The following is a 16300-nucleotide window of genomic DNA, read 5'->3' on the forward strand; positions in this document are numbered from 1 at the left end:
CGCTCGTCTGAGGAAAGCGAGAAAATCGCTGTTGGACATGAGCCAGGTGCAGTATAGTGTCGCCCCCTGTCAGATCTATGTGTCATCGCACATGTATGTTTTGTAGTTGTTTAGCTAGATGGCGCACCCCCCTTCTGTCATGTGACGAGCATTCGACCAATCGGGAGGTGCCATCTGGCGTGTGAAGCCTATTTAAGAATAAACGGCCGCGGCTCGGCCGAGTATTCGTTCCGGTTTTCATCGGGAGCAGTTCACTCCGAGTCTCCTTCACTGCGCCGGCGCTAGCCGCGTGTTCGCTGGTCGGGGCCCCCAGCTTGCCTGCCGCTGCCGACACAACACCAGGTGTAGAGGAGGAACCAGGTCGCAAGGCAACGCCCTTCGAATCCGTGCCGTCGGGGAAGCTAGAAGTGCCCCGAGAGCGAGTCGAGATGCGTGCCCGCTGCGCTCGCCTCACTACCGGTGGCAAGGCAGCTTCAGTGGGCGACGTCGAACCCGGGTCTGCAATCGAGCACCCCGCGGAGCGACCCGATTTACTGGTGCGGAAGAAACAGACAGCGGATAACGACGAGCGGCGGTCCGAACACAGAGGCAGGCGCCACCGCGAGATGTCCCGTAGAAACGAGGCCCCTGGTAAACGAGGAGCGCCCGCCTTCCACCTTTCTGGCACAGAGGCTGCCCTCGACGAGCCCAAACCCTTCGCAACGCCACTGAAGCACAAACGACTGTTCGCTCCTCGGCTGCAGGATCGAGAGGGACAAAGTACCGAAACGGAACTGCTCAGCTACGCAACTGCGAAAGATAATTATTCTGGTCAGGTAAGCACATCAAATAGGACTGCGGGTGACCATAAGAAAGTAAAGAAAAATCCGTCTACCACGTTTTCTACTATATGCATTCGTTCTTAAACACTCAAAAATTACTGCAATAATGCAGATTCGGTCTGCTGGTCTTTCACGCTTGTAGTTTCTATCTTTACATTTCGCTATATGCACGGAATAGGTGAATTAACATTCTGGTTAAAGCGATATAATGAATGCAGAGATTTGAATGAAGAAACTATCTCTCCCGCACACCACATTCTATGACGTCACTCTCGCTTGCTTCGTTTCTTGACGGGACTTCGTTCGATTAACTGGTTAAACGTCACTCGCAATCAAACCCTTGTTCAATTGATTTATCAATCACTCGGCATGTTCCAGGACAGAGCTGTGGACAAGATACATAAGTGCTCCTGGAGGACCTGTCTCAGCGCCACTTATAACATGGCCATGCTTAAAATTTTCAGTGCCTGCTGCCTACGCTACATTTGATGACTTAATTTGTCGATCCGTCTACTCGTATTGTCGCGTCCTGGTGATCGATAAAACGCAAACATTGCTAAGAATAGGAGTTACGAATCAACTCTTTTAAAAAAACAATACACGCGTGACAATATATTGATTCATTAGGTAAAGAATGTGCGTTTTGAGTCTATGCTGTTTCGCAACTGTTGCGTACCACACTGCACAATTACTAATATGACAGTATCTATATGAATGATAATCCCCATAAAAAGCACTTTAATGTCACCATGAGTGAAATCCTTGCGCCCTAGGTAATTTTGGCAAGCCTTACCGCGAAAAAGGGCTACAAAGGGGCACTGCAGAGTATAAGTATGATGAAGATAGGTGACCACGCATTCGAACTCGGAATGTGCTGTTGGTGAATATTAGTCGTAACAATTGGTTACGAGGTTAGTCGTGCAATAAGGTTTCTACTGGGGCTATTTCACATGACATTGTTCTGTTTACTGCACTATACTGTACACAAAGGACAAAAAAAGGGAGATTGGTACATATGTGCACAAAGCTTCAACTTTTATTATTCGCTAGCCCACGTCAAGTACGTATAAACCCCCGCAATAGGGTGGCCGAAAGTAAGTAGAAAACATAAAATGAGAGACAAACCAAGCTAATCAATGCACATCTGGGGCCGTATTCTGAAACTTTCGCCTTCCGCGATAGTTTCGCGACCGCGATAGCCACGTTCAATAAACCAAGCGACTGCTTACGCGTGACGTCAGCGTGCACTACTAGCGCGCGCTTCGAACGCTTCAGATCGCATGAGAGCGCGCACCGTGCGAGCTCAGAGCGGCTCGGGTGTGTTTTGGAGTGTACTGGCCGCAGTACGGGTTCTGTACACTGACTACGGCTGGTTACAGCCGCTTTAGGCAAAATAAATGGAAAAAGAAAGTGTGAAAAGCTTTATTTTATATAGATTATCAAATATCGCAGCGAAACAACGCATGTAAGACGCCATCAAAAAGACTTCCACTCCACTGCAGTGTACTAGAAGGCTTTGTAGTGGGCTCAGAAGAGGGCGTGGCCTAATGTGCTGCATGTTGCCACCGAGGGGTGGCGCGGCAAGAATTTTTTATTATTATTATTCTTTAACCTAGGTAGGGCATCAGGCAGCATAACAGCAAGAGCTTGGTGGCGCAACCCACCGCCTCGTTCCAAAGGGGACGCTCATAACATCCATCCATCCATTCATCCTGAAGCTTTGCTCAGGTAGCTCAGGGAGAGGGCGGCTGCCTAGCGGGTGGCGTTATTTCACTTCGAAGTAGACTACCGGTTTGAGCGCTGCCGACCGCGCAATTGTTTGTTGGGTACCCCGACACTTTGGCAGGAATAAAAAATTGCGATTCTCCGCATCACTGCAGACGTCTCGGGCAAGATCGCATGTCGTTCCCGAGGTGATGTTGAATGTCTGCCCAGTTAGTCCTTACAATCATTACGCTTCCGCGGGAAGTTTAATTTGCCTGTGCCAATGCCACAGCCTAATCATACGCAAAAGGTTTACCCGTTACCTTCGCCATGCTGTTTGCCCTAAACACATCGAGTTCGATTCTTAAACTGCCATGGTACATTACGCGGCTGCAGGAAAGTAAATTTGCCATGCGCTCGCATAGGCTCGCAGGCCAATTTGTTCCGTAAATATGGACGTGCAATTTGAGCATGCACGGCACTCGTGCATGCTCACTTTTACAAGACCACATTCTTACAATACAAAGCGTGACTAAATCCGCCGAAACAAAGGAGCATTTTTCAGAGCATGTATAAACACTTTATTTACAGTAACACACACAACACATTGGTCAGGCGCATCTGGCAAAAACGTAGCAAAACAGCTTGCAGAAGCCAAGCAGCATCCCAAACGAACCTTGTATTGCTTCGCAAGTTTTGGTGGCGACATGGGCACCCGAAAATCCAGATGCCCCCAGAGCAGAGCAGCTGTGAGAAAGAGCGGTTTGATGAGTTGCCAGCTGCATAGGCGCGTGCTCACGCCACGCGCGCAACCACTCACAGCCGTTTCGTTTCCGCCGGGGAGGGAAAGGGCAGAAAAAGGTATCGCGCGCGGTCCGCCGGCTTCGTTTCCGTTCAGTTCAGTCTCGCACAACACGTGGTAATGCCACGCGTTGTGCGTTCTCCCGAAGAAAGGGCAGCGTTCGACGAGTGGCGGCGTGGACTCGGTCGTGAAAGGGCTCGCCATCGGCGCGCCGATCCAGCCGTTAGAGCCGCCAGATCCCAGGCATTCCGAAAGCAACGAGAAAATCCCGAGTACTGAGGGAGCGGGAGGCCGAAGGGAGGCAACGGGCACCGCTACCTGTGGGTTACTTAACCGTAACGAAGACCAGGTGCATGCAGGACAGGCTTGCCTTACTTCCATTTTATGGTAGAAGAAGGGTTGGTCATCTTCACATAAGCCTTTGATCTTTCGAGGAGCTGAAAAAACAACTTTCGCACAGAGCCTTCCACCAATCTTTTTGAGTCACGTTAAATTTCATGCATATAAGGTATCGCCGTTACCTTCTTCTTGTGCTCACCGTTTTTTGTAGCTGCGTTGTTTTTCTTACTCAAGCCTCTCAAGACTTTTTCGGCGATGGACGTCATAAATGTGATAGGATAACCACTGTCCTTATGCTTCGTGACCTTCCAGTGCATAATATCGCTGATTCTATGACCACATTACTTTCTGGCTTGGTTAATGGTCAAGTTGGCAGTTGCTCTTGTTATTAACTTAGAATGGCCTGGGTCGTGAAGGAGCAGACTTTTTTTCGCTCCTCGTTTTGTACTCTCAACAACCATGAGTTGTCAATTTTGAGTTGATTGTCAATTGAGTTGTCAACATGAGTTGTCAACAACCAATGTCGATTTTCAGTCTCAAGAATTGGAGGCAATGGCATGAGCCATTGCTTAAGGGGGTATGATCCATTGCTGATAATGATATTGTTTGTACCACTCGACTAGACGCCTCGGTTTCTTTATTTTTTTTGGGTGTGAGCCATTGCGACGAGCCACTTAAGGCTTTCGCCTTAATAAGCATCATGGACCCTCTACAGGAAAATAAAGGAGAACCTCACACAACCACTGCTCTGTTATAACGCGCAGCAACCCTTGTGTGTAATAATATATATATGTATATAGTCGAGTGCAAAAGTCTAGAGACTATGGTGTATGCAGAAACATTAATTTATCGTACCACAGCTATGCCACGCGAAATTTTATGAAAGCATGGCGCTGGTAAAGCAGGTGCACGTGGGCACTACACTTGACTTCAGCCTTTATGGCTAGGCTGAGAAGACAAAAGAAATTTAGCAGCAACTCTGGTCCTTAAACTTTTGCACCAGACTCTAGGCACAATACAATACGCCCGCTTGTCATACTTTTGATCGAGAGTGGCAGTATTTTTAACAAATAAAGAATGACAAATGCTCAGTATAATTACCTTTCTACATATTCATTTTGGGGCACCCGTTGCAATTGCGAAATTTAGGCCGAACAGTAAGGAAGTCAGTTTGCCTTTAGCAGGAATTCCAAGACAAGCAGCACTTTAGAGATATCTGTACCTCTAGTAGTTCGCAGGCCGATCTTAAGTGGAACGTCAACTGATACATTCTTAAGCAGACTGTGGGTGTCACTAACATGGAAGTGTTGCTAGTCTAAGGAGTTTTCCTAAGCTAACGTACCTTCACTTCTGCTCGGGCTCAGTTTCGCAATTACAAATCGTGCCACAAAGTGAATAATAAAAACGTAATTGGTGTACCTTATTAATTAGCCACCTAAATATTGCGACTCGTGCATGCAATGCCTTGATATTCATGTGATCCGCTTGAAGACCTAGATTGCTCTGTATTGTCCCTGTGAATAAAAAAAACGTTTATGTTAATGTTCAAAGAAAGAACGTAAACGGTTGTTTGTGCCACTTTTTTTCTGTTCTATTTAAGTGATCGGAGACAAACTATTCAAACGCTCTATTTTACTGAAACATCCTCGGCTTTCCCATTTGAAAGTAGCGTAACGGCATCGGCGATCTCAGGTCGTATTGTGCGAAGCTGTCGCGGAAGTGGGAAGTCCACCCGCCACCAAGGCTCCTCGGAGTGGGGCCGAGGCGTTGTCGGGCGAAGGCGGCACCGGCATCTCGGCCGGTGCAGCTCGCAAGAGCGGCCGATGGACGGAAACCGCAGGCCTTCACAGCACGGACATGAACCGCGCCGTCCTCCCGGACATCCTGTGCGCAGCATTCGCGGTCATCGTGGCAGTCCTTGCGCAGCACGTCGTGATGCATAGGTCGGATGGCGCCTGCTTCTCGGCTTCTACCTGGCTCAAGGTGCGCGACGACGTGTGTACGATGAATTACACGATGATTCCGCTGCAGCGTCAAGAAAAGCGAACAAAGTGCAATGACCACAGTGCGGGATTTCCAGGCTTCAAATGCTGCTTGTTTTGCCCTTTGCTTTAGTATTGGCGGCGAGGACTTACGAAGTCGCCATCTGCCGGAAGCGCCTCCCTTGCGTAATATGAGGGATCACGCGGCGCCCCCCTCATAGCTTTCGCTTACGGCGCTAAGTAAGAACACCACGTGACAGCCCTCCTGTGCATTTATGTAGGTACTCTCAAAACTAGGGAAGCCCTTGATTGTCGATATAACAATCTAGGGCGAACTGAAAGCACAGAATCGTTTACAGACGCTATCTCTAGACGCACGCTAATACGTACAGTGAACGCCACTACGCGCGGTCGCCGCGATAGCGTTTCCCGAGCCGGATTCTTGCGTGAAAGGTAGGCAAACGCTGAGAGTGGGCTATGTGAAATATGTTCTTTTAGTGCGTTGTCTGTATAACCAAATAGGGCATAACATAATGAAGCCTCAATGCAGCGATCGCACGAGCTCGCAGCGACCGACTGCGCGTCTGCATGCATGTCCGCGCACAATGTTTTGCTTTCGTTCTGAGCGCGTTTTCGCACCTTGCTGTGAGCTTCAGGCCGCAGCATATGAGCATTTGACAGCACACCAGTAACCATTGTTGCGTGGACGCTATCAGAACTGTTCAAAAATAATTTCATAATAGAGACTTCGCCGCCTACGGCGACTGTGATGTGCCATCGCAACGATTCAATTTTTTTTTTGTCTTCTAGATGCTTGGACATTTCAATATTATTTCTCATGTTGCGTCGCACTGTATGTTTATCGGCCTTCTCGGCGTGCGATTTCCCTCTGCATATTTTTAGTAATGCAGTGCATTAATTCATAACACAAACATGACCATATGCCATGCCTTTTTTTAATGCGCGTCTTGCCGCTCCGTTTCCGTTCCAGTGAACTTGCCAGTATCTATCATCAACAAGTTCACAGACCAAACCTTCATGACAGTAGCCGGGCAGCGGGCGCGGGCGAGCGTCTTAATACACGTTTTCTGCTACTCACCGAACATCGCGCAGTCCCGGCGCCGTAGCAGAAATCTTCCTTGCGTCTGTGCTTGCTGAATATCCGAGTTGTAGCCGATGGCTGTCTGCCGGTTCTAAGCTTCGCCAGCCAAGCTTCACGCTGCTCTTTGCCCTGCGGTTACGTGCGAATAAGGCTTACATCGCGCTATGTTGCGTACGTCTGGCACTGCGGCACCGAGCCTACCATGCTGCACGCCACCAAAGGCAGCCACTACTTATTATAGTGACTTCAAATGTTTTCAAGCAGACACGCAAGGCGGTAAAGCCTCACCACTTTATCAGAACCGCTGCGCAGGTGGAACTTTTAAACTTTCGTTTTCAGCTCGCTTCGGCGCTTCCGAAGCAGCCGACGCAGCCGCTGTGTCCACGTGACCTGGCCTCATACCACGTCACGCCGATAGTGGCACCAGCTTTTCCAGTGGTGTAGCTCGCCCCCAATATTAAATACAGGGTGTCCCACATAACTTGAGCCAAGTATTCAAAAACGAAAGGGGCGTCGGAAGCGAATCGAACCGAACGCACACTATTTGTAATAGCCTAAAGTAACGCAGACAATGTTTTGCTTTCCTCGTAACTCGCTAAGTAATTAAGTTTAATTCCGCAACTTTTCAATTATTGGCTGCGGACCCCAAGTATGATACGCAAATTTGTAGAGCACCTTGAGAAACCACCGACTGAGTTGTTTGTTTTACGATGCGTCGCACGTAGTCCTTTCCTCCCCCCCCCCCCCGAGTTGCAATGAAAGCCCGCGAAATTTGAAAAAAGCCACGTGACGGAGCGCCTTCGCAGCGGTATCGTGCTGCTCTTAACATGCGTTCGGTGAACAACGTCGGCTCCCGTCGGGTCACGGCGAAAATGCATGCAGCTGGCCGTGTGCTGTCGATGAGATAAAGAACGCCCTGCAGTTTCCTCGTTGCCAGTCACGATGCAGCTGACCTTGTTCACCGAACGCACGCTTGAGAGCAGCACAATCCACTGCGCAAGCGCTCCGTCACGTGGCTTTTTTCATATTTCGCGGGCTTTCTTTGCAACCCGTAAGAAAGGACTACGTGAGATCGTAAAGGAAACAACCCGATAGGTGGTTTCTAATGGTGCTCTACAAATATGCGTATCATATTTGGGGTCCTCGGCGAATAACTAAAAATTGGGTAATTAAACCAAATTAGTGAGTTAGGGGGAAAACAAAAAACTGTGAGTTATTTAGGCCATTTCAAATAGAATGTGTTTTGTTTAATCCGCTTCCTGCGCCTTTAATATTAAAATTCAAGGCTCAAGTTGTGTGCGGCATCCTGTACCTTTCTACAGGACTTGAAAATTGGTTTTGTTCGGCACAGACTGGCTAGAACGTTTCCTTCCAAATTGGTCAAAGTCTCCTGCGATATGTCTATTTACCTTACACTCCCTGAACTGGTTCAGGATGTGCATGTCGCTTTTTTTAATTCTTGACTGCAACTTGGCGGAATCAGCATGGTGCGAGTCATTTTCACGGTGCCGGCTTCGTACATAACGAGTTCACAGCCTCCCCCGCAATTATCGCCTACGGTTACCCTACGAATGCACGGTGGCTCTGGGACTGGCCCCCCGCAGTGGCTCAGTAGGGGCGACGAAGCTCTGCTTCGGAGCACGAGGCCCCTGGTTCCATTCCTGGGTGCCGCAGCGACCAGAATCTAATATGCGGAGATACGTTTGTTAAACTTCGGGTGCGCCTAAGAAAAAAGCTATTTGGTTAAACTCAACGTGGGCATCCCTCCACTACGATGTCCCTCACGGCTTCTGTGTGGCGTTGAAGTGTTAAACATCACGAATATTTCGGAGACTGTACCTACCGATTGCCGTGTAATTACGGCGATGTCGGGTTTGATTACTTGGATTCGTACCTTTGAGGCAGCAATTAGCTAAACGGCATCTCCCACAACTTCTGTTCAGGAAATGGACAAGCAGTGTAACTCTGCCGACTGCCTTACTGCCGTGAAGTTCATCGCCGCTGCCATGAACGCTTCAGCCGAGCCTTGCGCCAAGTCCTACACGCTCGCGTGCGGTCGCTGGCGGTCGTCCGCGCCGGCCTCGACGATCGAGCCAGACTGGACGTCGCCCACCGATGGCAACGCCTCGTGCACGGCGTCCATGAGAAGTGGCTGCGTGGCCCCCGCCAACGAGAGCTTGTTGCGCGCTGCGCAGGAATCGGCGACCTCTGACGTGCAGGTCAGTCACGTGGGCAAAGTCTACGCACCGTGCCTGGCGTCCTTCGTTGACAAGGTGAGTACAAGCACGGTGCATGTTAGTTCCCCAAGTCGCAACACTATACGCAGCCGAGCTTGTTTCGGTAAAGCGTTCGAAAGCCGAGCTCAGAGACGGTAGGTGAGGGCAGAAAAATGCGAGCAGCAGTGGGTTTGTTGCTGTGAAATGTTGAGAGCCCCCTTGTAATAAAATAAAATGTCAACAGGTTTCTTTCAAAGTGTCCTGTAGTATTCTCCGAGTGTACTGACGCTGGCGGGAAGGCTTTGCCAAACAGATACCTGAGCCACAGAAGTGGAATCAACAGATAAATTTGCCGCAGATAAATTGACGCAGAGGGCGGCCCGGCGGGTTTCTCCGGAAATTAGGTGGTATAACCCCCCTGCCCACGCCATCACTCCTCACAGACAATCCTCAAGCGCCACCAAATCAATCTTGAGACTTGACAGCCATTCGGCGGTCAACATTTTGCTGCCTTTTTCACTCCTTTTGGATGGCGGCAGTTATCGGCTTCTCCTGTGGTTCGAAGCCCAGTTTTCTCATCGATTTGGTGCCCGCGCGAATAACTCGAGCTGTGTTCAGTTGTCACCATCTAATGCAATGGTCACGCGCATCACTGTTGCTTCGTTAGTTCAGCCTTCTTTGTTTAGACCAATCCAGGGACCAGGATAAAGCTTCAGTTCGTATTCAGCTGGTCTGTATGCTCGTGGTACGAGTTGCGGCCGGAGAAAACGTCACTTGCGTTTAACTTTTCATTGTGTTTCATTATTTCCTCGAGTGACGTCTGGCCGGGACGCTGGCTGACTCTTGGAACCATAAACTCGTGATATGGGTTAGATAAGGTGGAAAAGTCATGCTAAACATCGTCCGTCGTCAAACCCTGCAACAACCGTTAAACCCATAAGCAATATCAATGTCACTCGTTAACTCGTCTGGCTTTTCCCTAATTGTACAGCACCAACCGTCGCAATGATTTCATAAATTAAGCAATCTACTAGGGGAGGGAGTCGAGGCAACAGCCAAACAGGAAGGAAAAGCGAAAATTAACAAATTTAACCGTTTGTTTATCGATCAACATCTGTTCATTTAAAAACGGAGTAGAGAAAACGTCGCCGAAAGTGGAGAATGATTCTGTGTGTTTTTGATGACGCTTCTACAGTTATCAGTCGAGCGCCCTGGCGTAGCCACTTCTCTACTGTGGTTATGTGGGTGTTTTTCTAAGCTTCCACGGTGGGCGCAGTACGTCTAGAACCGCAGCGTCCTGCACTCTACGCGGCTGTACGGCACTAGCTGATGGCCACGCATCGTTACGCAACTGACAAAAAAGCAGTACGAGTCGGTTCGGCACTTAACTTGGTAGAGCAGCAAACGAGGGATCCAAAAGAACTGTGATAATTACGGAAATACATATTTTGCTATAATTATTCCAGAGATAATTCAAAAAACGCTACTAGAAATCTTTATTATACAATTTTGCTTGTTTACTTGCTCTTGGCAGTGTTGTTCCAGCGTTTGTTTCTTGCGCGGGTACATTTGATGTGGTTCCTTGTTGGCCAAGTAAAGGAGATGTGTATGTCAGAGGCTGTGGGACACAACTTATTTCATTTCTCTTTTGCGGGGTTAAGCGTCTTTATGGCGAAGGGTGGACAGTATTCACATCTGTACTAGTAAAATCCCCCCCCCCCCGCATCTTTTGTAAAGAAAGCTCACCTTGGGTTGGGCCCCCGAAAAGATATTCTGAGTACGTGCCTGATTTGCCGGCTGTTTATCCACTCGGTGGTTCGTGGATAAATTAGTTGAGCATGACAGGATGCTTTGCTTTCCTTAATTGGCTTGTTAGTGTGCGCTAAGATTCAATTTAGTGGGAGAAAGAGTTTAGAATGCTGGTTCGCCAAGATCGTGCTTGGTCGGCTACCCCACATCGAGGGAGGTGTAAGCGGCAAAAAAGATAATGTGTAAATAAAGTGAATGACAGCCTTAAGCGCCCGAGAATACCCCCTGAACGACGTAATGGCAGCCGCAGTACCTAATTATCACTAGTTTCATTTCACCACTGTCCCTAGAATTGCGTTACTGAGATTATTTGAATTATTACTGTAAAGAAAAAAGCAATTTGGGCAGAAACCATCGACAACGATTGCCAGTGTAAGCGAACAGCTCGAAAGAACGAACGAACAAACGAACGATCGAACGAACGAGCGAGTGAAAGAACGAACGAACGAATGAACGAACGAAGAAAAGAACCAGCCAGGGAGTGAACGAATAAACGCCTTCCTTGCCAAAGCTCACGCTCCACACAGCTCACGCGCGACACTCGTGACACTTGCAAGGGACACTGCGGAGCGACAGCTGGTCCGTTAAGGCTAGTAATCAGCGTTGCCATTTTAGCGATGTTGTCGCTAGATGTAGCAAGCATTTGTTGTTTTAATTGCAGCCACAATTTTTTTTAGTGACTATCGATTTTTTATAGCGACACGACCGGACAATATCGCGACATTTTAGCGAGTGCAAGATAAACATTTTCATTTGAGAAACAATTTTTTGAACGCACTGTTTAATTAACAGCTACAGCTAGGTGGCCGAAATTGGGATTACGGCACATATGCTCTCTGACCACAATGATTTAACAGCGGCTCCACTAACGGAGGCCGTACGCTGGCGTCCATTAATTTTCTTTGACCCACCAGATTTTACGACCACACTTAAGTTCCGCTGGACGATCGTATTTTCGCTTTTGTATTAAAACTTTACGGCAAGATCTGCTGTGGAGCTCTATAGTGCACGTAATAGCACGCTGAGCAGGGCGCCGAAACTGAAGTATGCTCAGAAATTCAGACAAGTGGATCGAGGACCCACTTTTGTGCAACTGACTCTTCTGCTAGAGGACGAAGAGAAGAACCTTGCTGAATGTAAATATTGCAAGCACACCGAACTAAAAAAAAAAGCATGCCAGAAGCAAGAAGCATTAAGATGCCTCAGCATCTGGCACGTCGAAGCAGCCGCATATGATGTTTCCAAAAGCCAGCACCACTTCGTATAGTGTAGCTGAACGCGCTCTTTATTGGTGAACGCTGCAGAATTGCTACGGCTGATTATCTAGCGCATGTGATCAAGCGATAGTTTTACGGCAGCCCTACATCGAGGGACTATGCAGCGAATTGCATGAAAACGCTGCAGCGCTGTAGGCTTCCATAATGTACTCTTCCCTCATATTCAAGTGGATCTCGTTGACGATTTTGGACAGAGCAGGTTCAGTTTAATTACAGACGAGTCTGCTGACACTAGCATGACAAAGCACTTGCTTGTGTACTTATTTATAACAGCGCAGTTAACGGGAAAATAGTGACGAGCATTCTTTTTGAGCGTTTGAGGCCTGCAATGCAGACGCAATTATTAAGGGAATCAAGAGCAATCACAAGGACTTCAACCAAAAGCTGTGCAGTCTGGTAGGAATCAGAATGCACAATGCAAGTGTAACGACCGGAGACTGTCATTCATTACAGCTAGCCGTACCTGCAACTGCAGTGTGGCGGGGCATTTTCGTGGGAACCTTACGCACCTGATTGGTTACGTATATACCTGGTTTTCGAAGTCACCTGCTCAACAGGTGGCTTACAAGAAGCTCTGTAACCCTCTGAACGAACGAGGGTCACTGCCCACTGAAATATGTGCGCGGTGGCGCTCACTAGAGCAAGCTATATGGAGAATTTTCGATCATTGGCTGGAACATACGTCGCACTTTGAACTTGTAAGGTGAGTTGACAGGTGCTATAAAGCGGATGTTCTATATGCAATGTATTCAAACGACGCAAACCAGGCGTGCCTACTTATACTGAAGCCTCTGCTCGTGGATCTGGTAGCAGTGAATTAGGTTGAGGTGAAAGATATTCACAGCGTGTTTACAGGAGGTATTCAGAGACCTGGATTGGGAAGAAATGGGGATAAAAGTTAATGTAGAATACTTTAGTAACTTGCGATTCGCTGATGATATTGCCTTGCTTAGTAACTCAGGGGACCAACTGCAATGCATGCTCACTGACCTGGAGAGGCAAAGCAGAAGAGTGGGTCTAAAAATTAATCTGCAGAAAACTAAAGTAATGTTTAACAGTCTCGGAAGAGAACAACACTTTACAATAGGCAGCGAGGCACTGGAAGTCGTAAGGGAATACATCTACTTACGGCAGCTGGTGACTGCGGATCCGGATCATGAGACAGAAATAATCAGAAGAATAAGAATGGGCTGGGGTGCGTTTGGCAGGCATTCTCAGATCATGAACAGCAGGTTGCCATTATCCCTCAAGAGAAAAGTGTATAATAGCTGCGTCTTACCAGTACTCACCTACGGGGCAGAAACCTGGAGGCTTACGAAAAGGGTTCTACTCCAACTGAGGACGACACAACGAGCTATGGAAAGAAGAATGATAGGTGTAACGTTAAGGGATAAGAAAAGAGCAGACTGGGTGAGGGAACAAACGCGAGTTAATGACATCTTAGTTGAAATCAAGAAAAAGAAATGGGCATGGGCAGGACATGTAATGAGGAGGGAAGATAACCGATGGTCATTAAGGGTTACGGACTGGATTCCAAGGGAAGGGAAGCGTAGCAGGGGACGGCAGAAAGTTAGGTGGGCGGATGAGATTAAGAAATTTGCAGGGACGGCATGGCCACAATTAGTACATGACCGGGGTTGTTGGAGAAATATGGGAGAGGCCTTTGCCCTGCAGTGGGCGTAACCAGGCTGATGATGATGATGATGATGATGATGATGATGATGATGATGATGAAAGATGCTGATCGAACAAAGTTGGAAATGAGGACACACTGCGGACCCAGTGTGTGCACTTTCTGGCGTCCCTTTGCAACATTTAGGCCAATAGCTTCTTGACAATATTCAAATTTGGGGGATTCTTGCTCTGTTCTTAGTTGCTTTCGAAACCACTGTCTATGTGGCCACCATTAATTCCTATACTCGAAGCTATGGGTGTGGACGCTTGACATATCGAAGAAATAGAAAGTCAATGAGGGATGACTACTTGCGTTGAATTCACAAACACGCACACAACAAAATATTTTTTCATGAGGTAATGGCGTTCAAGAATGTCGTCTGAACAGAAACCAATGAGTGTCTCGCGAATTTTGCGTTTACGATACTTGTGATGTCCCACTGATATGCCTACAAGGAACAATTATTCGGTGACCTCAAGCTGGTGAATACAAACCTATGGATGAAGCATATCCAGCTTGCCTGGATATCAGGGTTTAATTCGCGCGAGGGCCACCACATGGCGTATTCACTTGAAGCTTTTCATTCTTCCCGCCATGACGTAGTGATGACGACAACGAAAGAAAAATGAGAATTAAAAGCTATTCTGGAGGGCACAGAACATCACTACGAAGCCTGTCCCGCCGGCATTATTAGTTTTCTTGATAAAGAGTTGTCGCTACTCAGTTGGAAATGCCTTACCATGCTACACTCTACACTCTTAAAACGGTTGCACCCTTTGGGGTGTATATTTGTCCCACAACGATAATCGTCATCTGCCTTGCTTGCGTTTCCTTTCTTGAAAGCTCGGCGCTCGCTACTTTCCTGTCGAGAAGCTGCGTCACACTGATAACGCGCATACCGTTCGTGAATGGGAAGTACCAGGCTCGCAGCGTTAAAGAAAGGAAACGCGGGCCAGACAGATGACGATTATTGTTGTGGGACAAGATACGCCCCAAAGGGTGTAAATTTTTTAAGAGTGTAAAACAGTTTGCACCCTTTGGGGTGTATCTTTCTCCCACAACAATAATCGTCATCTGCCTTGCTTGCGTTTCCTTTCTTGAAAACTCGGCGCTCGCTACTTTCCTGTCGAGAATGCTGCGTCACACTGATAACGCGCATACCGTTCGTGACTGGGAAGTACCGGGCTCGCAGCGTTAAAGAAAGGAAGCAGGGGCAAGACAGATGATGATTATTGTTGTGGGACAAATATACACCCCAAAGGGTGCAACAGTTTTTAGAGTGTAAGAGCGTTTAGTCGCGGCATGGCAAACCAAGCGATTATTGATTCCAGGGGCCGAATGTGACAGCGGTTCAGCAGGGAACCGGTTCACTTGGCCTCATCTAATTGGTCAAAATTTTGCTTGCGTAAGAGGCTGTCAGAGACAGCAGGGCGGCACCGCAAATTACGATCACGTCACGCATTTGTCAATCACTTCCAAAGCGAACTCGTCTGTGGCTAAAAGCGGAGCCGGCGAAGAGGAAGTCCGCTTTGGGTTCCGTTGCTGTGGCTTGGCTGTTGGCTGGCGACCCCGGCCGCGCGACCCTGGAGACACGCGGGTGTCGCGCGCGCCTGCGTTGGTTGCTTCGGAGGCTATCATTTGCCTTCGTCGCCTCCTTGGCTTTGCTCTTCCCGTGTCGACCACTGCTGGAAGTGCGATACGCGTTCGAAGAAATGACGGATTATGAGTTGCACCGTCCCTGCCGGCTTTCTAAGTAGACCTTTTGCAGGCTACGCTATCAATTGGAGGAGACTCGGGTGCAAGCGTATCAGTAGTCATTCCACGCAGAGGAAGCTTGGAATGACTACTCATCGCCATCGGCCTGCAGCTCCCAGAGGTCGGTCGGAAGCGAAGCATTCATGGGAATGTCCTACATCTCTGCTGCCGACACCGCCCACGAAGTTGCTCTCGCAATTACTGTGTTGGCCGGTAGAAGGGCTGGGTCAGCTTTCCCGTGACCTCCGCTTCAGAGCCAATGCGACGGAAATATTTGCATGGTGAGATTGAATTCCCAGTGCTAACGCCAGCGTGAATAGCTCGCAGATCACCATTCAGCAATCAGAAGGGTTCAGCCTAGGCTGGTCCAGCACTTCCTTCGTTCGGCTGATAAAACTATACAATCAGGACGGGAAGATCTTATGGAGATCTTTCATTTGGCTGCCCTTTTTTTTTCTCTAGTTAGGGAGTGCCCAACTTTGTTCCTCAATTTCACGGCACAGCCCGCACCGTCAGCACCACGCTCTTCGATTTTCGCGCAGGCAATGCAGGGCCCCTCTATCGTAATGTTCGATTTCAAGTTCCATTGCCTCTATCACGCGACGCGCCGTGGGGCAGATCGCAGGGATAGCGGCAGCGCGGCGGCGAGCGAGTCATGTCCGCGCCGATGACGAAGGGCGAAAAAAGAAGGAAAATTGATATAGTCGGCTAGTAAAGGTGGCCCTATGAACCATCTCACGGTTTTGTCACGCTCGCTACTTAAGCTGGCAGTGTGTTCCTGTTGCGTGCATCGTGCAAGCTACTGGTAGCAGACGACA

The 16300-nt window shown here is 48.4% G+C and overlaps 1 protein-coding gene across 1 annotated transcript in view; it reads left to right on the plus strand.

Annotated features, from left to right (window-relative positions):
* The first annotated feature begins 213 nt into the window (after positions 1-213).
* Positions 214-16300, plus strand: part of LOC135919564 (uncharacterized) — an 85539-nt gene continuing 69452 nt past the window's right edge. The window contains exons 1-3 of the mRNA XM_070523109.1: positions 214-815; positions 5359-5649; positions 8694-9023. Of these exons, the coding sequence (XP_070379210.1) occupies positions 429-815; positions 5359-5649; positions 8694-9023 (1008 nt within the window). The 5' untranslated portion in view covers positions 214-428. The remainder of the gene's footprint in view (positions 816-5358; positions 5650-8693; positions 9024-16300) is intronic.

This window comes from Dermacentor albipictus, chromosome 8 (assembly GCF_038994185.2).
Source record: "Dermacentor albipictus isolate Rhodes 1998 colony chromosome 8, USDA_Dalb.pri_finalv2, whole genome shotgun sequence".
NCBI classification, from domain to species: Eukaryota; Metazoa; Arthropoda; class Arachnida; order Ixodida; family Ixodidae; genus Dermacentor; species Dermacentor albipictus.